The 25,719-nt window shown below is 45.4% G+C and overlaps 3 protein-coding genes across 3 annotated transcripts; 1 reads left to right on the top strand and 2 right to left on the bottom strand.

Annotated features, from left to right (window-relative positions):
• Positions 1-8,232: 8,232 nt before the first annotated feature.
• Positions 8,233-10,156, bottom strand: snrpe (small nuclear ribonucleoprotein polypeptide E). The gene is made up of 5 exons (XM_083669292.1): positions 10,003-10,156; positions 9,630-9,656; positions 9,382-9,444; positions 9,073-9,151; positions 8,233-8,510 (listed from the first exon to the last, which is right to left on the bottom strand). The coding sequence occupies exons 1-5, from the start codon at positions 10,054-10,056 to the stop codon at positions 8,452-8,454; spliced, it is 282 nt and encodes a 93-aa protein (XP_083525418.1). The 5' UTR covers positions 10,057-10,156; the 3' UTR covers positions 8,233-8,451.
• Positions 10,157-10,530: 374 nt separating this feature from the next.
• On the bottom strand, positions 10,531-13,059 carry LOC310803322 (uncharacterized protein). The gene is made up of 2 exons (XM_083668059.1): positions 12,825-13,059; positions 10,531-12,642 (listed from the first exon to the last, which is right to left on the bottom strand). The coding sequence occupies exons 1-2, from the start codon at positions 13,015-13,017 to the stop codon at positions 11,768-11,770; spliced, it is 1,068 nt and encodes a 355-aa protein (XP_083524185.1). The 5' UTR covers positions 13,018-13,059; the 3' UTR covers positions 10,531-11,767.
• A 900-nt stretch (positions 13,060-13,959) lies between these two features.
• cdc42 (cell division cycle 42) lies at positions 13,960-25,215 on the top strand. Its single transcript, XM_083668932.1, has 6 exons — positions 13,960-14,020; positions 18,493-18,633; positions 18,781-18,853; positions 19,212-19,321; positions 19,464-19,661; positions 22,730-25,215. The coding sequence occupies exons 2-6, from the start codon at positions 18,529-18,531 to the stop codon at positions 22,817-22,819; spliced, it is 576 nt and encodes a 191-aa protein (XP_083525058.1). The 5' UTR covers positions 13,960-14,020; positions 18,493-18,528; the 3' UTR covers positions 22,820-25,215.
• The last annotated feature ends 504 nt before the right edge of the window (positions 25,216-25,719 follow it).

Here is a 25,719-nt window from a genome sequence, read left to right on the forward strand (position 1 = left end):
CTTTATTTAAATAATAAACCATGTAGTATGATGCGTTAACTGTTACTGCTATGGTGGTTATTTACACTGGGCTATCTATTACACCATCAGTCTGTCCAGTCAGTTAATTCTGGTCAGTCGATTTGTTTGTCATATGTAGTAAGTTCATTAGACAGATTAGTCAGTCAGTCTGTTAGTACAGTAAGTCTGTCATTTGGTTAGTCTGGTTGTCAGTCAGTCAGTTTGTCAGTCATTTGTCAGTAGTCCGGGAGGTGAGGACCTCTGTGTTTTAAAGGCTGTGGTGCTGGAGAGAGAGAGAGAGAGAGAGAGAGAGAGAGAGAGAGAGAGAGAGAGAGAGAGAGAGAGAGAGAGAGAGAGAGAGAGAGAGAGAGAGAGAGAAATGAAATGATAGGACCAGAGAGCTACGGCTCAATCTACAGAGGGATAGAGAGAGGCCATGGCACTATATAGTGTGTGTGTGTGAGGGAGAGAGGTGAGAGAGAGAGGGGCGAGAGAGAGAGAGAGAGAGAGAGAGAGAGAGAGCTAGAGAGGGAGAGAGAGAAAGGCTAGCTGTGCGCTGGGAGCTGATGTGCCATTTCTAATCCCCCCTGTTTGTGGCTTTGTGCTGTGGCCCAGCAGGAAGTGGGAGCTGGGCAGACAACAATTAACAAAAGAGCTGTGAAGAATACAATTAGCCATCAATGGGCAACCACGGGCCTTTGTGCCTGTCACCATGGAGACGGCACAACACCACTATTCCGGGATTACAGAACCTTTTCTCCACTTCTCCTTTTCACTCCCCTTTCGTCCTTTCTCTCCCCCTCTCTCTCTCTCTTTTCTTTTCTTCTCTCCCTCTCTTTTCATCTTCTTCTTTCCATCTCCTCGTTTCTTTCTTCTTTTCTCTCCACTTCATCGTTTCCCCCCTCTCATACACAGACACACACACACACACACACACACACACACACACACACACACACACACTTTCTCTCACTCTCTCTCTCTCTCTCTCTCTCTCTCTCTCTCTCTCTCTCTCTCTCTCTCTCTCTCTTCTTTATTGGTGCGTCACTCTCTTGTCAGTGAGCTGCTGCCTGTGAGACTGTTTGCCCTGCTCAGGATCTGGCACCTTCATTCTCTCCTCTGCCTTTCAGGCCCTGCACCTTTGTCTGCCCTGCCCAAGCAAGCCAAACCGTGCTGAGCTGAGCCAAGCTGAGCTACAGTACATGCTGGGCTAGGCTTAGCTGGACAAGCCTTGGGGCCGGGCTGTGTTTCGTGCTAGATGTGATTTTTAACCTGGTAGGACCTCTTTAATATCAATCGCCTGGAGAGAGAGAGAGCGTCGCCACCAGGCGCAGTGTGTGCAGGATTTTGTTCCCGCAGAAGAGTGCAGGGAGTTGCTCATCTCTCCCCTAAACAAGGCCAATTCCAAACTGTTTGGCTCTAGTGTCAGACACATAACCTTCGATGGCTGTTGACGTGTGTTTGCATTGCAAACTCACAGTCTTAATAACCACAAGCTGAATTTGAGTACCACACTCTCTTCCTGTGTGTGACAGCCCACACTCTTTTCTGGTGGCTGGTATCACCCCCTGCCCTCCCCTGGTGGGAGATGTGTATCAGACCACACACACCTGCTCTCTCCCCTCAGCCTCACCCATTAGATCTCTATCTGTGGGCCTCTGTTCTCTGCTAACGCTGACTCTGACAGCCTGCCTGCCTGCCTGCCTCTCTCTCTCTCTCTCTCTCTCTCTCTCTCTCTCTCTCTCTCTCTCTCTCACACTTGCCACAGTAACACGCTGTCTCCCCCTGTGCTGCAGGGAAGAGAAGGCCTATAGCTTATGCGGCATGTAGGCCTACCTTATCATGAACTTCATGTTTAATTCTGAAGCAGTTTGGTTCTACACTTACCTTATCATGTGAGAAATGAAGCAGTCGATTACCGTTGACTATATAGTGTATTGTAAAACAGTGTGTACCACAGGTGGTTGATTTTGTTGTGTTTGTAGCCTGGAGACTGGACCTAAACATGAACTTATTTATCTGTTGGGTCACAGGGAAAGGTTTGAAGCACATAAACAGTTTAAGGAACCTCCAATCTAAATAAATATAATTTTTACTCTTATGGGAGATCAATATTCATTGCAAAGGGTAGTAATGGGTAATTTTTGCCATAAAATATCGACCGATAGATTCTGTTCATAAACATCTTGTTTAACAATGTAATTATACCAAACACATCCGTGGAATATTGTGCACACCAAAGGACGAACCACTGAAGAGACAGATGAACACTTTCACATAAAACCAACAGTGGAAAAACCTTAGAAGATTATTCTGCTTCATTGACACAATATTTGATGGCAGTCAAAGCAAAACATCAGATTTGCCTATGTGTGCACTTCCACAAATCAAGATGTCTTCACCAACATGCAAACGGTGAGGTGGGAGACAGAAGAGGCGCAGATACACACCCCAACACACACAACCGCACTGGAGAACTAGGCGGAGAATGTGATAGAGAACAGCAAACACAACATGTGTGTGTGTGTGTGTGTATGTGTGTGTGTGTGTAGCTGTGTGTGTGTGTGTGTGTGTGTGTGTGTGTGTGTGTGTGTGTGTGTGTGTGTGTGCGTGCGTGCGTGCGTGCGTGTGTGCGTGCGTGTGTGTGTGTGTGTGTGTGTGTGTGCGTGCGTGTGTAATGCACTTATGTGCGATAACAAGCGCTCGCATTATTTCTCAGAAGTGAAGGGACCGCAACACCCCCTGTTCCAACCCTACTTCCGCAGAACCGAGCAAAACAAGCAAAACAACATCTACCATCGGAAAAATACAGAAGAGCTGAAAGAAACGTTCTCTTTTCAAAAAACAGTATCCTATACAGATACATAAGCCGCAATGACCTGATTGAGCTGATAGCTACAGCAAATGCACACAATTCAAAATAAACCGTTTTGGGGCCTAGTTGTTCAACTTCATGAGAATATGTTTGAAGACCCTACGCACGATAACAAGAGGTCGTGAAATGAGATACAGTATGTATGCTGGACTTATAGGTGTATCGTCTGGCAAGCACAATCTTCTTGGTTTGAAGTCTGCTATTGCCCATAGACATATGACATTAGATATTGTTTGTTGTCAAATTTGGGGCAGAGTCAAGCCAACAGCAGACCTTTAAAACGAAGCAGCTTCTCCTTGCCGTTTAGCAGAGGTTATGATCCAACGCAACTTACAAGTAACACACATGTTGAGCCTGCCAAGCCAACACTGATGCTGTACAATGCACTGATGCAAGCTGATGCAGTGATACAGAGTCTGAGGTGAGGATGCACCACCGATGTTACAGGTCTGGACGGTTGAGCTCAGGTGTTGAGATCAAGATACGGTACCTCTTCCATCTCTCCCATCCTCTCTGACTCTGATCTCCCTATGTCATCTTTCACTCTTTCTCTCCTCTTCTGCCCCTCACCCCCCTCTCTTGCTATCTCCACCTCTCTCTCACCTTTCTCATTGTGTCAGAGCAGAGGTCCAATCCCAGTAGCCACCCACGCTCTCTCCTGCCCTGATGGAAAGCAAACAGCGGGCCACATAAAGGGCCTGCTCTCTTTCCACGGAGACACACACACACACACAGGGGGGACGGGGGGGGGGGCAGGGAAGGGAATGGGCTCTTGGCAGGGGCGAGGGGGGTTTGAGGGGGGGGCGCGAGGGGGGTTTGGGGGGGGGGGGCGGCGGGTACGGTACTGCCCCACACAAAGGCAGCCCTGAAATAGCCCCCTCACACAATGAGACCTGCCACTCTGTCTATGAGATAATGTCTAATTGAAAACACTGCAGCCATTGTGCTCCTGTCACCGGTTCCATTGTCCAGATAGCCCTCCCCCCACCTCTCTTTTTCCATTGACGCGGCGCGATTGTTCCCTGCCATTGTGGCACCCGCACCCTACTCTCTTTCTCTGCCTCTCTCTACCTCTCTCTACCTCTCTCTACCTCTCCCTCTCTCCGTATTGTTATAATTTCATTACTCGTTTGTTTTTTGTTCCGCTTCTCCTTTCGCTCCCCTGCAGATCTTTTGTTCGACACATTTAGGCACTTCATTTGGAGCCACCGACAGTGTGTTTGTGTGTGTGTGTGTGTGTGTGTGTGTGTGTGTGTGTGTGTGTGTGTTTGCGTGTGTGTGTGTTAGCAGGTATCAGCTTCATTAGTTGATAAAATAGGAAGCCAATAATCTGTAAAGATAAAACGGCTCTCATTCTGAAAGATCATGGTAAAATAGTTACTGTACATTAAACATTTCACAAAATGCTGTTGATTATTACTTCATTATTTGGCTAATTACCTGTAGATTTACAAAATACAGTTAGATGAGAAAAAATTTTTGACATTCATGAAATAATGCCATGCTGTATGCAAATACAACCTTTGTTTTGTTTTTTTATCTCTGTGACATTTCCATTGTAAATCAATAGGTTTCTATTTACCGCAGTTGTCTCCCCCCTGGAGATCTACTGGGTTTGCAGACTGAGGCTTCTGCTCAAGCCCAGCACTAACACGGCTGATTGAACTAATCTCCTAATCATCAACACTTTGATTAGCTGATCTCAGTTGTATTTGTGTTCGACCGGAACAAAAGCCTCTTCATCCTGTATAACCTCCAGGATCAGGCTGAGTGACACCTGGTTTACAGAAACTCCCTGCTCCCCTGTTCCCCTGCTCCCCTGTTCCCCTGTTCCCCTGTTCCCCTGTTCCCCTGCTCCCCTGTTCCCCTGTTCCCCTGTTCCCCTGCTCTCCTGTTCCACTGTTCCGCTGTTCCCCTGGTCCCCCCCAGCTCTTCTAGTCCAGTAATCCTGCGGAGATCGCCGTGTCGGGGGCATTCCTGAGGCCTGTTTATCCCAGACCCCTGGGTGACTTTCCCACCTCTGGCACAGGTCTGGCCTCGACACCCCACCACCATGGATCAGATCCTGTGTAATACAGCCAAAGAATCGCACAATGAAAAATGCCTCCACATTTCCTTGTTTTCACAAACGCTGTTTTCAAACAAAAAGGTCTTATCGGACCTGCGTATTATTCGCTGAGTTAATTGGAGGGGAAAATGAATGTATTGTGCATCTCGACAGCCCTGTTAAAATAAGATAAGGGCCACATGAGCGGGTCCAAGTCGATGGCTATTGAATGGATTGTTTAATAGAAAAAGTGTGAACAAGTTAAACCTGTTTTTTTTTCCAAAGCCACATGCCAGTCTGACTGACCAGAACAGTTGGGAAGTTCCCCAGTAATGTTCTGAGAGCTTCTTCTTCCTTGTGTCGTGATAGGTCAGTGTTTAACCATAACAACCCACTCCTCAAGAGGTCAACGGTTATACATACTGACCTGTTCAATGGCAAATTATTAGTGTAAAAAACAAACAAAATGGTTGATTAAACACTAGTAATTAACACATAAAATCAAGAAACACAAATACACAGAGTGAGTATTTATCTCTGTCACACACACACACACACACACACACACACACACACACCACAGAGTAGTATGAGGAATACCACAGGCCCCTCAGCAGATATGTAAGTCTTTGTGCTGACTCCATCACCCTGCAGTAACCAGACACAGTAAGCACAATTTGCATTACCACAGCTATCGCTAGCTACATCTGCTACACCAGCGCTATTTAACTATGTATGATAGAAACCTATTTAAATTAATTTGAATGCTTGGAGGGAAATATATTATTTTATTTCATCATTTTATTAAGGACATTATATCAATATATATCTGGCCTTTCTTAGATTCCACTGACAACAGCACCTAAAGGAGGAAAGCAATTGAATTCCAAATCACAATGGAATTCTGTAAAGACGAAACCTAAGACTGGCTGGTAGGACCAACTTCATAACACTCAAGACAAATAAGAGCTCCATATTTGGTCAACGTTTGGCACAAAATATGCAAACATGATTACACATGCTTCTACGTCATTGTTTCCCTTCCTTCTTCATGGGTAGAGCAATAATGAGACACCCCACCCACCATACAGACACAAACATACAAAAACAAGTTATTCAAAATCTAACTATGGAAAACGCTTTATCCATGCTTAACAAACTGAATGTCCCTGTTTTGAATAAACAAAATAAACATGTCTGTGTCTGAATAACTGATTCTTTATTCAAACCCCTCTGAGCGAGTGATGACATAGTGCCATCAATGGGTGCTGGACGAGGGACAGACGTACAGTAGAGACAAACAAACACACAACACTGGAAGAGCTAGTTATAGTGTAGGTACCGCCCAGGCCAGGGCCAGACAGAGGTTGCAATAACAACCTCATTGCAATATATCTGTGTTGGTGTAATGTATTTTAACTTTTGGACCGGAGCACATTGTGTACATTGTTTGTCATTATCTAGACATCTGTCTGGCTGCAGCATACATTTCTTTTTAAAGTGACGGGAATTTCGGAAATAAGAAACAACAACCACAATAAAGTCTATGCTCCAAGCCTCCGACGCATTCAATACGCATGCTATGAACACACAGACAGGCAGAGTGAATAGGAGGTCGACAGGAAATAGGCTCCCTCATGGATGGCACTTCCAGGCTGGGGTAGGAGAGGGCCATGGTCAGGTCGATCAGGTGGGGGCCGGGTGAGGCAGGTGAGTAGGGTTGGGGGGCACAACCCTCTCTCAACCCCTTCCCCTCAGAACAATCACCCAAGAGGAACAGGAAGTGGTCTGGAGAGGGCAGCTTCCTTCAGCTGGATGGGGGGGGGGGGGGGTGAAAAAGGGAGAGAGGGGAGTGAGAGACAACAAAGAGACACAGAGGACAGAGACGGGGGATAGAGGGGGAGAAATGGGGTTGGGAAGGGAGCCCTCCAGACTGGTCAGGCCCTCACATCCTGCTTGAGTGTGCGTGTGTGTGAGTTTGTGTGTGCTTGTGTGTATGATTGCATGCGTGTGCGTGTGTGGCCTTTCGAAACCTATATTGTTCTGTAAGAACAACCCACAATTTTCCCTTTTAAGCCCACAACAGACCATTTTTAAAAGGGGAAAGACCTTGCTCTTCCCAAATCTCAACATCCAGAAATCCTCAAGTAAAAGTTGTTTGTTTCAACTCCACCAGTGGGACAGTTAGCTGAGCTGCCAACGTCTGCAACGTCTCACTGTTCTCAGCCTTACTTAAGAATGTGGGCAGGCGTGTGGCATTGAGAGTCAGCAGCCCATTCCTCCCCTCATAGCACAAAGAGAAGCATCTGGCACTTGACAACGATGTCTGATGAGCGATGCATGCTACCACAAGCTGTGGCACCCCTTCCTTTTAAGATGAGGCCGAGGGCTACTGCCCTGTAAGCCGATACCTCGCCCCGCGTGGCCGAGACTCCTTGCTTCTTTTCTTTCCTCCACTTGCGGACCCTCGTCTGTCCTCGGCTGCTAATTTCAATCACACTTCCTCTGCGGAAAGACGGACGAGGCAGTGTTGTATGTTATTAATACTATTGTTAACTGCAGACTCAAGGCTAGCCTCTCTGAGTCAGCTCATCGTATTACAGGTATATTGTACACAACAGTGAAATTGCCAATCCTGCTTTATATAATACCATCTATTAATACCATGAAATACTTTGGCCACTTATGGTTAGTCGCTTGGAAATGCTGATCGTGATGATGACAGCACCCTGCTATGCCTGGTCCCGTTTCTAACATGATGTGATCAATGTGTTGATTGCTGTAATTATTACAGAAAGTTTTTTTTTTTTTAATTTTCACAGAAAAAAGATAACACACAAAAAAAAAAAAAAAAAATAACACTTTGTTACTGTCATTCTGTCTCCCTCTAAGCTGCGCAATACAAGCAATGAATTACAGGGTTATACCACCCTCTGGTGGACCGCCAAGGTACTAGCATCCAGGCCCGGGACAGTGTTTTATAGACGGCTATCAATATGGGGATCTAAAAAAAAGTCTAGAAATGGGAAACAGGGCAGCATGATTCCTTTTCGAGACAAACAAAAACCACATTGTATCCAAGTCATTGCTCAACTGCTTATGTGTCTGCAATAAATAGGTATTTGGCAATTATGTGAAATCTGTTATTGTTCTATGTGCAAGAAAAATTACTTCAGGCACAATACCGGTTTCTTTCATTTAACTTTTTTGTATGTGTGATATTTCATTGTATTTATCAATGATCAAAACACATTTCCCATGCTGAATGCTGACAGTCAACATTCTTTAATAACTGAAGAGAGACAAGATGTATGAAACAAAACTCATTTTATTCCAGGGGGCAACAGGTTGGTAAAAAGAAACAATTACATCATTATTAAATGTTATACAAACACCATTACGTTTCAATACAATTTGAAAAACAAAACTACAGAAAAAAATCCTCAGAAAAACAAAAATCCACAAGACCCTCAAATCGTAGAAAACATTTGGAGGCCGCAGGCTTCTGATGGACTTTTGGCGTAGAGAGTTAGGGGGTTGACACACTCTGCAGCAGAGTAATGTTGTCTCCTTTCAGCATGATCCTCCCTGAGAGATATATGGAGGGAAGGAGGGAGAGAGAGAGAGAGAGAGAGAAAACACCATAGCATTATGTTTTGCAACAGAAAGCAAAAGTCTGGAGTTATTGGAGAAATTCTGGTGGTTCCCTTCCCGTTTCACTCTATTTAAATGTTACTGATGAACATGACCCAGCTCTGATATGGTGGAATGTGCATGACACATTACAAGGTTCAGGGTTCTCCCCTGAATTATTGAACATCGTGGCGCTGGATTTTATTATCAAAAACCAACCAACTCGCATTTATTCACCAATCAATTTATTCATTAATCAAAATGCGCAAAAAAATACAGCTAAAACGAGGAACATCATTACACTTTCGTTGCCGATCAAAGATAGTTACTCTGTCATTACTAAATGTATTGTTTCATTTGCCTTGAAATGTTTACATAATGCTTCCGCCAAGTCCAAACCACTCTGATTTTCTTTGGGGAGAACCCTGAAGATGTGTTTACATCAACATGAAAATCATACAAAATGAGGTGCAGAGACAGGCCCAACACAGAGGTACACTGTGACAGACAGTCTTACCCAGGGGCTTCCTGTTCTTGGTCTTCATGTGGACTTCCTCAGCATCATCTAGGACCAGGTTCATGTACTCATCAAAACCCTGAGAGGGCGAAAGAGGGACAGAGGGAGGGCACAAACAACTTTGTGAATTGACTGGCCCCCTTGTCTTGCTGCAAAATTACATAATTTGCAGATCAAAACATCCATCTGCTTTGGTCATGCACAGTCAATGTCTGTGCGTACCCATGCAACCTTGCCTTAAGAAGATAATATGCCAAGGTGCCTGGATACAAGAACAACTGGGGGAGAAATTGGAGGAGGGTGACTTACGATGATGCAGCCCTCTATCCGCATGTTCACCTGTTCATACAACCACACCTGGATCCGTGAGCGCTAAGAGAAGGAGGGGGAGCGAGACAGGATGCGATTGAAACGTCTGACCGTTTTAAAATCAGTTCTCTCATAACTTAGTACATAATAAAAAGAGTACAATTCAGAACTTTGAACATGACTGATGATTGGGTAATTAACAACATGCTGGAGGGAATGCTGAAATCAATGAAAAATGAAATACTTACGTTCTGTAGATACCTAAAAATTAGGTTCTGGTAGACAGTGGGTCAAGGAAATTCGAGCATAACTGCAGAGTAAATACCACAGGTTTCTGGCTGCGTGAGGCTGAGCCACAACAGCATTGTTTCTATACAAATCTCTGAATATGATTTATTAAACTGAGGCTCAGTCAGGTGCTAGCTAAAAAAACAGCTGATCACTAGCAGTAGCTAAACAACGAAAAAGCAAGCTACTTAGTTGTACACTTAGCTAATAATGTGCCAATGAATGCGAGTCACTGACTTGATGGATAGATAACTAGCTAAAATAGCTAAACGGCTAACGTTAGCTACAACACAGAGTGAATCGTTTGCATAAAATATCATCATGAAAGGATACAATTGGCTGCACCATAACCTTCTGGACCTTCTGTCCTTGGCCTCTGTACGCCATCCCTCTGGTTGCTTTACAACGTGTTAGACAAAAACTATATTTAAACACAACCTTTCGCCGACAGACCAACAAAAAACGAAACCCTCACGTTGGTGGTTCTCTGGTTCTTTTCAATGGCGGTGGCGGGCACCGGGTTTCCGCGTGCGCAAAGCGTAATGTGCCACGAGGGTCATAGCGCCGTCCATGAGCGGGAGGGAGGTACTGCACACCGTCGACCAAAGGCTACAGCACCACTCAGTAACACCATGTCATATAACAGTAGAATGTCTACAATGATGTTCCGTAAGGGAGTGAAATTCAGAGAGATAGATTAACAGATAATCAGTTTCCATGAAGGACACCCTTGAGCATATTACAGTGGATAAGGTGCTGCTAAAATATGACAGTCTGACTGAAAACAATGATACAGACCAAGATTGCATAAACACAACTTGTTTTATTATTTACATCATTCAGTCACTCATACAACCCACACTGAGGTCAACAGAAAACAAGAGTAGGCATCCCATAGATAACTATACACAGTTACTATTGAAGTACTGGTGTCAAATGAGATAGTCTAGCAGTTGTGAGAATATGAGTGTGTAGAGCAAAGACGATTTCAAGATTCAAGATTCTTTATTTGTCACGTGCATACAAGTATACAGTGAAATGCAAAAGTGACAGTGACAGATTTCTGTCTCATCCCTATGGCTTTCTTTGTTTGATGTAAAACCCCTAATAAAATATTATTTGAAAGGGACTTGGGATTACTATTAGGCACAGCCAATCCTTTATTTGGGATTGAAGCCATCAGATTTCTCCTAATGCATCATGCAAACAGCAGAAAACTATGCAAAACTATTGTGTAGTTTAAAGGGATAGTTCACCCAAATTACAAAATCAAATAGTCTGTTCCTTACCCAAAATGACTCTCTTGACAGGGACAAACTTCAATCAATTTCAAACTTCAATCAACACTTTGGTTTTGTTCATCTGGGCACTGTTACTAACCACTAATTGATAGCATTTTTAACCTAAATCTATGGAATAATAAGCATGGAATAAGCATGTTTGAAATGTCATAATCTAAAAATCGCTGAAAATACTCAATTACTTGCTTTAAATTACTTTGAGATGAGTTGAGCATGACATTTCAAACATACTAATTTAGGGTCCATTGGCTTGCATTGGGTTTAGGTGAAAAATGCTAACAATTAGATGTTAGCTACAGTGCCCAGATAAACAGAACCAAAGTGTAGATGGAAGTCTGCCCTTGTCCATAGACTCCTTTCAGGGTGAGGAGACAAATATGTGATCTTGTTATATGGGTGAACTATCCATTTAAGTATATTTTATAGGAAAATGTTAAACATTGATTTTGGTGTGAAATATCCTTTTTAAATGGTCCACATACAGTACAGTATAGCATACTCAGGACATGGAATTTGATATATGTAGACGTCAGTAGTATTTGCACTCATTGGAGATATGTAGACACTGATACTACACAACCATCAATACTCTCACGGTATAAATATAAACAACAGAAATTAAACAATAACAACATAACTGTTTGGATGGCCTGAGCACTCTACCTTAAAATCCAAGAGTTCATTGAGTAAGACTGTTTTGAAAACAAATAATTGGGCCAGAGACAATAATGGTAACATATTTGCTGTGACATTCCGTTTTTGTACCACATTTGGTGTCTGTATTAACCACGCCATCCTCACTGTTTCTTCTTCATGTGAACCTTCATATGTACGTTCAGGTGCACCTTCTGAGTGAAGCACTTCCCACAGAGCTCGCAGCAATGTGGCTTCTCTCCAGAGTGGATCCTCTGGTGGACTCTGAGAGTGGATGCTGATATGAAGCTCTTCTGGCACTCAGAACACTTAAAGGGCTTCTCGCCAGTGTGAAACCTCATGTGGACAGTCAGGTCCCCAGCCTGTTTGAAGCTCTTCCCACAGGCATGACATTGCCATGGTTTGTCTCCAATGTGAGTCTCTTGATGGCCAACCAGCTCCTCTGGGGACCGGCAGGTTTTCCCACACACACCGCAGCGGTGTGGCTTCTCCTGCACGTGCACTCTCACATGCACATTCAAGTTGCCCATGTGTCGGAAAGACTTGCCACAGATCTTGCAGAGAAAAGAGGGGGTTTGGATCTGGATAGAGAGTGGTGGAGACTCATTGGAGGACCTCTCTACACCCCTCCCACCTCTTGACTTTTGATCCCTTCCTCTTTTGCCCTTTCTATTTCCTGACTTACAGATTTTCTTTGGTACAGAACAGTATTCCTCAGTGTCTTCGCTCTCACTGTCACATTCACTCTGGGCTGAGGAGCTGTCTGAGGTGACCTCTGACTCATGGGTTGGTTGTGGTTCACTGTGGCTCATTCCAGCGGTCTGGGTGTTGGTGAGTGCCGTTGAATCCAGGGTTTCATACACTTGTGAGGGCTGAGGGGAGTCCGCATCGTGAAGAGACTGCTCCTCCTTGGGCTTCGTATTGACAACCTGGTCTTCGTGAGTGGAAGCAGGGCTCCAGTCCTGCGGTTCAGTGGCATTCCCCTCTATAGCGACAGAGAGAGCAAGCATCCGTGGATCTAAAGAGAAAGAAACACTTAGTCAATTGCACTTAACTATCAAAGGTAAAATAAATGATTATAACCACACACAGTCGGAACAGTCAGACCCCCAAAAAAGTCGAAAGACCCAAGTAAATATAAGCAAGGGACTGCTTTTGCTTTAAAAATGTAACAAGTTGGCAGGCTAGTTAGCAACATACCTGAGAGTGTTGACGCCGGGTTCACAGCGACTTCTAGAGCAAAGCTCCGGAGACGCGCATTCTCCTCCTTCACTCGGGTGATTTCACCCTCATACTCAGTTAGCGTTTTTTTCAGCACGTCAAATATTTCCTCAGTAACTGCACTTAGCCGTTCGCTGAGAAATGACTTCAGCGTTTCTAATTTATTAGCCATTTTGACAATAAAAATCGTCGCATTCAGTTTTGATGTTCGATTCTTCACTCTGTTTGTATGGTTGTAACTACCCAGTTGTGCAGCCTAAAGTAAGTGCTTTAGCGCCCCCTAGCGTATTGGAGTCACGCAGACCACACTGGCCAGGGTCAGAGTGGTGTATTATGGGTGAGATGGGAGCACAGACTTTTGGAGGGAGGGGGTTTATCTCATCCATTTGAACTACGTTATCATTTACCATATAATATCAAGCTGCACAGAGCAGCAGTATGAGAAGGAAGTAAAGTAGATGGATGTTAGTCAGGCAGAATGTGGCATATGAAAGTAATAAACAGGCCCAAAGCACAGTAAATTTATAGAGGACAGATAAACTAAACGGGAAGTTGACATGTATTACTCTGTGGGGCTGAAACTGGTCGACATCGCTGTTTGAGGGTGTGGGCTGATCCCTGACACCCACTCACAAACACTGCGGAGAGATGGCTCTGGGCTAATTAAGACTATGCTACCATCTAGTGGCAGACGTCTATTATTGCAATACTTTCAATGGGTGGGCAAAAGTAGGTCAAAGATAAAAGCGTGAAAGGTTCTAAGATTTTTATAGATATGTATTGCTTGGATGTAATCTGGATGTGTTTCTTAATGTACAATCACATAATAATGTGTTGTATGCAGAATGAATGTTCAATGTGGCTTCTCCTTACCCTACAGTTGGATAGTGTTGGAGAAGCTTTTTTTTTTAACGTTTTATTATTCCTTATTTAACACAACAAGCTCCTCGCCTCACCTAGTCTTTACATGGAATACGGTTATTGATCATTATTATATACATGACATACAGCAATAATCAATCATACCAACGATTTACTGTGAATGTTTTCATTCGATGGTTTTTTATTAGCATGTTACGCACTACGCAACTTACCCCTGTGCTTTAGTGTAGGAAGCCCCTAGCGCAAACCTGCCAACGCCCGGCGCAGAGAAACACAGAAATAGAGAGGATACGGTACGAACAAATGATTGCATTTCATCAATTCTTTCCTCCCACAGAGTAGATATTGTATGTGTTATTAGTAAAGTATAGTAAATTACTGCCTGTATCTGGTTGTTTGCTATATTTAGATCAAAATGATAGATTTTGTCATAATCTCTCATTCAACAACAGCATCCGCTAGACGCTAGCTATGCTAGCAATCAAGAGAGGAAGCTGCTAGCTAGCTAGTTAGGTCAACCCATAATACATTAGTCATTTAGTTTTTGTGGTTATTGCTGCATCTGACAGGGGTTTACATGTAGCCGTAAAAATAATAGCTGTTTATTCATTATCATCGATCACCACTGTTGTTAGCTACTTAGCTAATTTGGCTGCCAACTAGCCTTCCCTGGCCTAGGGCGCTAGCTTGCTAGCTAACTTACTTAGCAGTGTTCCCAGACTAGCGGTAAGAATGGCGACGGTTGCTAGCTAACTATCTGAAAAAGATCTAGCTAGCTACCAAATATCATCGTCAGGCAGGGAGGAAGGTGGACGAAAACGGTACTATGTCGATGGTGGGGTTTTAAGAACTATGATTTACTGTAATTTCGTTGCCAAAGTTGTCAGTTATAATAGTGTATTATTGAAGGGTGTCAAGAATTGTGCTCTTCAATATCTTCAGCTGATCGTTCCAGTAGGGTCCTACTGTACTTTGTTTAGTACATTGACATTCATCCATGACTGGTTTGGTTGTTGCAACCAGTGCAGGAACCTTTGGTGATATAGCATAGGCTAGTGGTTTGGCTGATTTTTACAGCTGGCAGTAGGCTTTCTAAACCTAGGCAGTTAACACATTGATCAATTATTGTCTTATCATGATCACTTTCTGATCCGGGCAGTCCCAGTGTATTTATTTATGTATTTAAGTGTTTGATTTTGGTTTGTGAACCTGTCGTTTTGATTGGAGTTTATTAGTGTGGAAGTTCTGTTTGAATGTATTGTGTAAGTGAGTTTTAGTTGGCTGAGTGTGGCTGAGAGAGTTGTGTATGTGTGTTCCACGTAGATACAGTAGGCAGGAAGCTTGCTTGCAGGCAGCCTGTGAGTGATCAACAAGGCCTTTCAGAGTAAGTAAATCCGGTATAATGCCAACCGCCGCCATGCAGATAGAGCTGCTTTTGATATTACTACTAGGCTTGGGCCGGTATTAGAATGATCAAACCAGTGTACCGTCCCTCCAATATAACCTGGTAGACAGTTATAGCTTTTAGCGGACTTTCAACATGACTTGACTTTGTAGCAAATCTACAGCAAGTAGTTTCTCTCTCTCTCTGGCCAGCGATACCAGCCCAAAAGTCTGATTTATGACCTCCTTCACCCCTTTCCCAAACGTTGGTGGCTATAATAATGGCAAAATACAGGTGGAGACAGAAATAAACCAGCTTAAATACCTTATTCACTTGCTAATACCTTATACCTGCCCAACCCTAATTACTACACATGACTGTACTGTAAGCTTTAAGTGGGAAGTCTCTTAAAGTGGCCCTACTGTTACGTTCTGTTTCCCCCCTATTGGTTTGTTGAGATGAATGTTAGAGTAACATCTGCATCTTCTAAGGAAGGGTAAGAGATGATGGTCTTTTGGCATTCTAGGCCTACACTGTTTAGTGTGCCCTGTGTCTGCTGTATATGCGTGGAGAGGGAGACTCTTTGCAGCTGTAATAATGACTGCATCGGCCTTAATCCACTCATTTGTGTTTGTAGGCCAGCCAGAACTGAAAGCAGGCCAGCCAGGGGACTTGCAGTGAAAGCAGCTGATAGTTAGAGAGGCAGGCAGGCAGGCAGACAGTCATTTTTACAAACAGACAGCAGTTGATGATCATTTGACGCAGACAAATAAACAGACAGTGCCTGATACCTGCCCTATATATCCCTTTCTACCCCACTCATAGACTAAAAGCACTTTCAATTGAGATATCCTACTAAAGTGCTTTTCAACCTAAGAGTAGGTTTAATTTGGGTCTCTGCACCACCTCCCGAGAGTCTCAGCTCAGGGTAGTGTGTACACACACACACACACACACACACCTGCATGCAGGTCAGGCCTGTATTGCCTGGGCAGGGGATAGATTAACCACAGGAAGGTTTGAATTGTGTTATATGTGGTCTAAGCGCGTGTGAGTTGTATTGAGACTGAGGGATGATGTCAGTCCCACATCCTCAGGGGATAGGACTGTGGAAGGAAGCAGGCTGCCAAAGCTCTCGTCCCCTTCTTGTCCATCTGTGCAACGGTTCTTGTTCTCTCTCTCTCTCTCTCACTCCCTCCCTCCCTCTTTTCACTTCACACTCATTTCTCTCTCTTGCTCATTTGAGCTCTAACCTTTAATTCTCTCCTTTGCTGTCACTCCCTACCTCCTACCCCCCCCCCCTCCTCCCTCAGTGCTGCAGAGCTCTGCAGAAGGTTGTGGCTCAATGCAGACACACTTGCAGGGTAAGAGAGAGCTCCACACGCCCCCCTCTGCTATTCTCTTCAGCCCAGCCTCCCTCTCCCTAGCTGGGGGAGGTGTGGTTGACCCTCCCCTGTGGTGAACAGGAGTTAGGAACCAGGAGTTCTATGGTGGTATATCTGATGATGGTTTTTGTGTGAGAATTTGTAGAGTGAATTTATAAGCGCTTGCTGTGATTTGCCTGTGTTGCGGTTGGGTAGAAAACTGTAATATTTTTCAGATGGTACATACAGTAAGTAGTAGTACAGTAAATAGCTAGGCTATTTGAATGTTTTATCAGCCACGTCGTGCGTAATAGTATACTTCAGATGGATGCCCTCCCTAGTTGTGACATGAGGTCCAGCAGTTGTACGTTGTTTTGATGTCCATGTTGCCCCTAGGCACTGATTCAAGGTCAGTTTTTTTGTTTCCACAATCGTTAAGGTTGGTAGTATTGGCCAGAGTGGAAGCTGATCTTAGATCTCTGTCTATGGGAGTCTTCCACCAGACTCGTGCCGTGCCGTGCCGTGCCGTGCCGTGCCGTGCAGCGCGACGAAACAGACGACGTTATGCTTTAAAGCCGCAGCGACGACCCACTCTATGAATGGAGGGGGGGAGGGGAAGGCTGGTCGGGGGGGGGGGGGGGGGGTGAAGATGAAGGATGGGTGGGTGAGGGGGTGTACAGGGTCATCTGTCGCTTTATTAATGCAGCTTTGCGGAGGATTCAGCCTCTTTCCCCAGGCTAGAGGACACAGTCTTGCTCTGAGTGAGAGAGCCGAGGCACTGTGCAGCTCAGTAGCAGCTGCCATGCTCTCCGTTAGCCTGGCTAGTTTTTGTTTTCAGAGTGGCGCATGTGCTCTGTGTTGACCGAAATGTGAAATAAAGAGGGTCATTTAGCCCACACTTCTATCCAAATGGACAAGGCAGTTGATGAATTCTTCCTTTCTTCTAGCATTGTGACTGCCAATAGATTCTTTCTTATGATGACTGATGGATAGATGATTCACTTACTTAGACAAATGTATTTGTTGTAAGTCACTTTGGATCTGCTAAATGCCGAAAATGTAAATCTATTCAGTATTCCTCTTGGAGGCCTAGGCCTATATGTGTGTGAGAGTTGAACCCACAACTCTGGTTTTGCATTGTGTGGAATGAGTTAGGGCAGACAGAAGAGGTCAACCGTTTTGGTATGAGATGCAGTCCTGGTCAAGGTTAGCTTGGCTGTCTGTTTGTCTTTAGTGCTGAACCCAGGTATGAGACGTCACAACGGCTTAGCTTCCTATAGTGGACACTTGGGTTTGTGTAATGCCTGGGCACTGATTGGCTCATTCAGTAATATGTGTAAGGCACATCTCCCCTGGTGACATCAGGTGTGTGTGTGTGTGTGTGTACGCGTGCCTCCACTTTTTCCTCCATCTCACTGCCACACACTATTCATCTATCTCAACACAGCCCTGCTGTGTGTGTGTGAGAGAGACCCAGCACCAATCTGCTGTGTGTGTGTGTGTGAGAGAGAGAGACCCGGCACCTGTGTGTGTGCGTGCATGTGTGAAGGACATTTTTTCTCATTCTTCTCAGTCGACCCAAATGTCCCCCTCTCTGCCTCCCAGAGATTGTGATGATATGCAGCAGGGAGGAGGAGGAGACATGGGCCAGGTGCTTTCCTCTCGAACACATGGTTGTTGTCAATCCAGGTCTCTATCACCAATGTAACTGAATAACAAGTTGGGCCGGGTGTTCTGGTCAGTGTGGCACTGCCTTTAACCAGCAGTGGTCTAGCATTGTAGAGAATTGATCTCTAGCTTGACTCTGTAGTGAGGAGTCTCAGCCACTCTATGAAAAAAGAAAAAACGTTTTTCAGTATTAAAGCCATCCGTCATCAGGGTGCTTGTATGTTAGTTGTTATTCTGTTTCTGTTGTGCCTTCGCTACCCCCCCCTGCCCCCCCCCCCCGATCTGCCTCCACTAACCATCCCCTCTCCATCTCTCCCTCCCCCCTCCTTCTCCCTGTGTTGTGTTACAGATCTTGAATGAGTAGAGAGGATTCTAAAGCACAGCTATGCAGACCATCAAGTGTGTTGTCGTAGGAGACGGAGCAGTGGGTAAAACCTGTCTGCTCATCTCCTACACCACAAACAAGTTCCCCTCTGAATATGTACCTACGGTGAGTACCGTCTGGCCTGTGTGTTTGTGACGTCTCATACACCACAAATAAGCTTTGAGTATACGTATATTCATGTTGAGTGTCTATGTTTTAATGCTATAGGCCTAACCCCCCCCCCCCTCCTCTCTCTCTCTCTCTCTCTCTCAGGTGTTTGATAACTATGCTGTAACTGTAATGATTGGAGGGGAGCCCTACACTCTGGGCTTGTTTGACACTGCAGGTATATAGGCCAATGTCTCCCTTCAGTATGCCCTGTCCCCTGTCCGTGTGTGTGTGTGTGTGTGTGTCTGTCATTGATTGAAGAGCTCTGAGCCTCTGACTGTAAGGGCAAGTAGAGGGAGAAGCAACCGCCTGAGACTGGTATTGTTCTAGAAACAGCCTCTGTCTCATATCGGCTGCATTCCACACATACGTGTGTGTGTGTGTGTTCCCTCTGCTATTTCAGTCGGCGGTGTGTCCTGTAGTTTGGAATTTGGCCGTTTTGCCCCCACACACCCCTCTGACCGATATTGCCTACATTTAATGTGTTTGTATATCTGTCTGTCTGTCTGTCTAACCTGTGTGTGTTCTCTCTCCAGGTCAGGAGGACTACGATAGGTTACGACCTCTGAGTTATCCCCAGACAGACGTCTTCCTTGTCTGTTTCTCTGTCGTATCCCCCTCTTCCTTCGAAAATGTCAAAGAAAAGGTGTGTACTCCTGTTCTCTACTGATCTGTCCCCCCTGACACAGCTCACCTTTGCTTTGCTGAATCAAGTGGGTTGGTGCATTGCTGGAACAAACGTGTAGAATCCATTGCTCTAACCTCTGCTGTGTGTCTGTGTGTTACAGTGGGTACCAGAAATCACTCACCACTGTCCAAAGACCCCGTTCCTGTTGGTTGGGACTCAAATTGATTTGAGAGACGACCCGTCCACCATAGAGAAGTTGGCCAAGAACAAGCAGAAGCCCATCACCCCCGAGACAGCAGAGAAACTGGCCAGGGACCTCAAGGCCGTCAAATACGTGGAGTGCTCAGCCCTGACGCAGGTAAGATCTGAGTTACACACACACTGCGACCTTGAAATCACACCCATATGCTCATACCTACACAAAACACACACACACATGCTCTGCCCTCATGCATGTAAGACTGACAGACCACACAAACTACACACTGCCCCCAGAAGCTCTCCAGGAGACACCCCCCCCCCCCACCCTCTGGTCAGCTGAAGTGAAGGTCTGTTATGGCTCAAAGAAACAAGAAAGTGGAGGAACAAGGGACTTGTCTTGTAGAGACTCCTCAGGCCCATAGAACACAGTCTATGCTGTCCTTGTGATCATTGTGTTGGTCTGAGGCTTTGATGTTTGGGCTGGACCTTCATGTCTCAGATGGGGCTACAGGAGGTGGACCACTGTAAATGGGAGACGAGAGCATGTGGAATGGGTCTTGAGACTTGCAGTTGCATGGTTGAACTTGTGGGAGACCATTTGCATGTTTCTTAAATGGCAAACGAGGACGGTTAGAGAGAAACCTTACATCCCCTCTCATACCCCACAATCCCGTGTCTCAGGGTTCTAGAGGGTTCTAAACGGAGCTTAGATCAGCGTCTTGGTGTGCCTTCATCCTGGTCCTTCAGGGCTGGGAGGGGGGGGTGTACTCTTGTGTGAGCAACAATGTTCCTGACGGAGTTTAGCAGTGGCCAAGTTTAGAGCTGTAGATTCCCCCCCCCCTCCCATCCCCTGCTCCTCTCCTTCCTTCCTTCCTCTCTCTAGCGTAGCCCCCCCCCCCCCCCCCCCGGAACGGCAGCTGACGCAATATCCTGTTTCCTGGCCTGTGTGGTAGTCGTCTGGAGAGGCTTCCCCTTCTCATCTCCTCACTGCTGTAGCTCTGACCACTTCTCTCTTCTTCAGTCTCCTAATTCTCCCGTCTCTAGATCTGCACAACACTGCTGCCTGCACACTCTCTCTCTCTCTCTCTCTCTCTCTCTCTCCCCCCCCCCCCCCCCTCACCCATATCTTTTCTTTTCTCTATGCCCACTCTAACTCCCCATCTCCCTTCAACTCTCTTCCTTACTCCCACTTTCGCTCTTTCTACCTTCTCCTGCCCCCCCCCCCCCCCCACTCTCTCTTTCTCTCTGTTTGCTGTGCTAACTGTACTGTGGTTCTCTCCCCTCCCCTCTGTTGTTGTAGCGAGGGCTGAAGAATGTATTTGATGAAGCTATCCTAGCCGCCCTAGAGCCGCCCGAGACGCAAAGAAAGAGGAAATGCTGTATATTCTAAAGTCTCCCTCTCGCCCAACTCCTCCTCCTCCTCCTCCGCTTTTCACCCCTCCTCTCCACGTCTGCTCTGTTCTCTCCTCTCCTCTCCTCCTTCCCTCATCTCAAAATGTTAGTTGCTTCATTTTTACCACAACCAACCTTCCCCCTCCTAAACCTATTCCCCTGTTCATTTCCCCTCATGACTGTGTTACCCTTCTTTCCTCCCCTTTTTCTCTTTTTCTTTTCTGGTCCACCTCCTGGGCCTTACTGAAGGACTGTCTGTCGCTGTAGCGGGTTTCTCTGATGTAACAATGCTAACGTTTGGTTTGGTTGGTTGTGTTCCCATTCTGTGACCCTGACGTTTGCTTTGGCCTGGTTTATCCTCCTGTTTTGTCCTTTTGGTTAGTTCTTTGTCCTTCTCCCTGTTCCACTGTTGTCTGGAGAGGGTTCAGAGTGAAGGCTTTACATGGCTCAACAGCATTGGGATTTGAACACTCATTCAAAGAGCCTCCGTTCCTAATGTTAATGTATTTTTTGTACTACTACTACTACTGCTGATGTATGACGGGCCGCAAGGTCTAACACTGGTGATGTATAGGGCTGTACAATGCCAGAGTCAGATGTACTAGAGAGAGTTTGGCCATGGCGGTTTCAATTCTACAGTGCTCTTCCATTCCAAAAACACCCATGTGGGCTCCTCTTGGGTAACATTGACCAATGAGACATGTAGTCAACCTTCGAATATTTGAAACAAAGTTTACAAACGCACGACTGGATTTAGAACGGACCGCTCCGAGGCAGCAACGTGGCGTCCGGCTCTGAAGGCGGCCAACCTCTTTCTCTGTGTTTGACTCTGTAATGTGCCATTTGCTGCGGTTCATATCCTGCCATCTTGGGAGTTAAGATTAAAAAAAAAAAGAAAAAAAAAAAAGCTATTATAATCGTGTGAAATGATTTCTGAAATTAATGAAATAAAGGACAACTGAAATTGCTATCCTTTCTCCGCTTCTCTTTTCCCCCTTTCTCTTTACATTCGGGAGGGGAGGGGAGGGGGGGGTCACAGGTCAGTAGACGCGAGTGTGGGGGGTTTTCAGGCTTTATGTTTCTGAAGTGTTTCTTCGTCCGGAGGGCCTGTTTCCTCCTCTGCCCCTCCCCTCCCATGTTAGCCCTCACATGACCAGACTAAGGCTGGACTAAGCTGGTCTGCTGACAAACAGTGAGAGCAGAAATGTGCTGCTCGGACTAATCACAACATAATGGTGGACAGCTAAGGGAAGTTCCGGATTATGGCAGAAGCTTTAATGATGGTTAGCCCGTGTGCGTGTGTTTGTGTTTGCACGCCTTTGATTTGGTTTAGTGGTCTGAATTTGGCCCCTTTTTATTTGGCTCCCCTCACACACCCAGCCCCTGGAGATGTGAGTCTATATTATACCACCTATGTTTGTCTTTAAACCCATGTTCTTCTGTACCTCCACTTTCTTGTTTGACTTGCCTTTGATTTGAACTCTCATGGCCCTATCAAACTGTACTGTGGCACAAAAGTCCCCCCCCCCCCCCACACACACACACACACGCAAACACACACACACACACACGCAAACACACACACACACACACACACACACACAGAGTAAGCAAGCAGCATCTATTAGGCCTAGCCTAAATGTTTCAAGTCAACCCCCAGCCCAAGACACCTCACGTAGCCTGGATCTGAAAGAAACAGGTGTTAGTTAGCAACGTCATAGCAACCCCGCCATTTTGTTGCTCCTCATTGAGTGTGTGACCCTTTTGTTGAGCGTGTGTGTGTGTGTGTGTGTTACCCCATGATTGAGCCTGTGTGTGTGTTTGTGTCCACAGAAAGGCCTAAAGAATGTGTTTGATGAGGCGATACTGGCCGCGCTGGAGCCCCCAGAGCCCAAGAAGAAACGCAAATGTGTGCTGCTATGAGTGACCCCACCCCTCACATACACACACACACACACACACATACATACACACACACACACACCCTCCTAGTCCCCCCCTTCCACACTCAACCCCTCTCCCTTGCTCTGCTAAGGCTGATGACAGCTTTGTACTCTTAAGCGAAGTATAGATAGAAACAAACAAACAAGTTTCTGATTTTACTCTTGAATATTGACATGATCCATCCCTGCATTTAACCAGCCAACTGATGGAGGGACAGGAGCTAACCAGCTTTTACTGCGACTACGCCATAAGATCACACAGCACTGATCCAAGATCAGATTACCCCCCCCCCCCCCCCCACCATTCATAATCTTAAACCTTCAGTGGAAGAAAGAGTGATGCTCTGTGTGCAGGGGCTTCTTGCACCCACGCCTCTCAACTCGAAGTCTGAACGAGAGCTGAGCTGAAATAAGTGTGGATGAATGCATCTCAATAGTCGAAAGTGTCTTCTCTTTCCCTTCATCTGCACAGATCTGAGAGTGTAGGATAGGTGAAAGCCATATCGGCACTTGCTTTCAAACTGTTCTTTTATCAGTGCAGATCAAAGGGAGGGAGATCAGCAGAAGGCACCATATACCACTGATGTACAGTCCTGCGCTTGACGGAGGGTTGGAGATGTCTCTCCAGAGTATATGAGCTCCCCAAGTGGAAGAGGGGTGGCATAGGCTGTTATAACCTCTTGGAAGGGTGTCATAGCTTCTCACGGTAGTCAAGATGCCAGGCTCAGTTGAAAAGTAGACTGTTAAACAGTGGTCTTTTGGTAGTTTTACTTTAAGTCCAGTCAGTGTTGTCGCCTAGTCGCTCTTAAGACACCCAGCCACTTTGTAGCCATTGGCCAGTTGAAATATGTGATGGAACTAAGCCCCACCCCTGGAACCTAACGGCTGTCTGATTGACAGCAATACGTGCTGCTGCATCTAGCCCTCTCTCTCTTAACGAGCACACCCATCGCCCAGTCCCTATGCTCCCTCTCCAGCATCACTTGAAGAAGTGCTGACAGAGTAGCCATTTTGTTTTTGTTTTGTCTTTGCCAACGCCCCTCTCCCCTCCTCAAACATTACAGAACACATTTCTGAAATATTTTTTATGCCAAATTCAAATGGACCCCCCCCCTCTACCCCCCCCCCCCTCTACCCCCCCCCCCCCACCCCTAGACACTACTGATGTAGATCTGTAAGGATTGTGAAAGTAAAAATGGAATAAGCTCCACCTGTCTCACTGATGGGCTAGGCGGAATTACACCTGTCTCACTGATGGGCGAGGCGGAGTTACACCTGTCTCACTGATGGGCGAGGCGGAGTTACACCTGTCCAATCCTTTCAGATATACATGTCTAGAGGGCAGGCGATTGTGGTCGATATGGAATTTGGTATTACAGAACTAAAGGCATCCGTTAGCAATGGGTCTTTGAGTTGACCGCAGGAATTGGCCTTTTTGAAGCAGGGAACTTAAACAGTGTTAGCAGAACAAGTGGCGTGTTCTTAATATGTTGCCAGGGACCAAGGGAGAGTTAGCTGAACGTTGTCGAAACGTTGTCGTGACCATACAATTAGAGTTAGTAGAACAGACCCTCCCATCCGGAAGCAATCCTCTGCGGAGGGTGTACACTGGCGGCCGTATATGGTGTATCATTTGGGATGATAAATTAATGGATGCTTGTCACCATCAGAATTCTGTGCCTCATCGGAATTCTGTGCCTTCTTTCAGTGTTTCACACCTGCAACAATGGCAAGGCTATTGTGCCGTGATATGAGGTGTATTGCCCCCAGAACTCGGTGGTGTGATGGGCGATGTGGGTTGTACTCATTCTAATTGTATGGTGTTAGTGTTGTGGTGGTGCATGTAGGTGAGCCTTGGTCTCTGTTCTGATAGGTTAACAGATGTAATAATAATGTAAGCTGGCACACATGTCCATGTAGGCTCCAGATGATGTTTTTACCAAAACCTGTATTTTTTTTTTTTCTTTAACTTTTTTTTTTTTTTTTTTTTTTTTTTTTTCTTCCTGTTGTGCTGTTTTTGATTTTATAAGAAAGGTTACTTCCACTCCCTTTACATTTAGGGGCTGGAACTCTTCTTGAACTCGAGCCCACCAGTTACAGACACAAAGAAACGCTCTGATTGGTAGAATGAGTTGAAACCCATCCAATGACAGAGAGAGACTGTTTGTCAAAGCACAGTTGTGATTGGTTGATTTCGACTGGTGGCTCAGAGTTGGGTTGACTCCAGCCCACGTCATTATTATTATTATTATTATTATTATTATTATTATAACCTGTTGTTGTTTTGGTGCAAAACCAAATGCTTTGTCTGAAGTCTCTGTTCTTTGTATATGCATTCTTTTCAAAAATATTAAACTTATACCTTAATTGCCTTTACCCCTTCTCCCTTGCCATTCTTATTTATTTTTGTTTTATTTGTTTCATAACTTTACATCTTTTTGATATTTAATGATAGATATTTGTATCACAGGTTGATAATGTCACATGCAGAGACACACAGATTGTTTGAACCATCTAGTCATGGTTAATCTACTAAAACCACACACACACACGAGGAGGACTGGATCCAGAGTCACACCTAATCCGAAATTAACCTCTAGCTCCTACCTCTTATGTGCTTGTGGAGATCTGAGAGGATTTGATGGGTAAAGGCAATGTGGTCATAGCTCCAATAGGCAGGATGTTTCCTCTGCCATATGTCTTGCACCTGATCCTCTTGGATCTCCATAAGTGCGTAGGGAGCCGAGGTTAGGCCTTCAACTGGGATCGGGAGCGCATACTCTGACTACTCACTGACTCTCCTCAGCCTCTCTGTTGAGATACCATACACACACAATGGGGTTAATGAACTGTCCATACAGATACACTCACAGACCCCTA

Source organism: Argentina silus (genome assembly GCF_951799395.1).
Source record: "Argentina silus genome assembly, chromosome: 4".
Classification (NCBI taxonomy): domain Eukaryota; kingdom Metazoa; phylum Chordata; class Actinopteri; order Argentiniformes; family Argentinidae; genus Argentina; species Argentina silus.

Bases quoted from the DNA above. Each gene is read 5' to 3' on its own strand.
- cdc42 (XM_083668932.1), top strand. From the start codon at position 18,529: ATGCAGACCATCAAGTGTGTTGTCGTAGGAGACGGAGCAGTGGGTAAA. The intron at 18,634-18,780 runs GTGAGTACCGTC...TCTCTCTCTCAG, and splicing joins CCTCTGAATATGTACCTACG to GTGTTTGATAACTATGCTGT. The intron at 18,854-19,211 runs GTATATAGGCCA...TTCTCTCTCCAG, and splicing joins GGGCTTGTTTGACACTGCAG to GTCAGGAGGACTACGATAGG.
- snrpe (XM_083669292.1), bottom strand. From the start codon at position 10,056: ATGGCGTACAGAGGCCAAGGACAGAAGGTCCAGAAGGTTATGGTGCAG. The intron at 9,445-9,629 runs GTAAGTATTTCA...TCCTTCTCTTAG, and splicing joins TTTTTAGGTATCTACAGAAC to CGCTCACGGATCCAGGTGTG. The intron at 8,511-9,072 runs GTAAGACTGTCT...TATATCTCTCAG, and splicing joins CAAGAACAGGAAGCCCCTGG to GGAGGATCATGCTGAAAGGA.
- LOC310803322 (XM_083668059.1), bottom strand. From the start codon at position 13,017: ATGGCTAATAAATTAGAAACGCTGAAGTCATTTCTCAGCGAACGGCTA. The intron at 12,643-12,824 runs GTATGTTGCTAA...CTTTCTCTTTAG, and splicing joins CCCGGCGTCAACACTCTCAG to ATCCACGGATGCTTGCTCTC.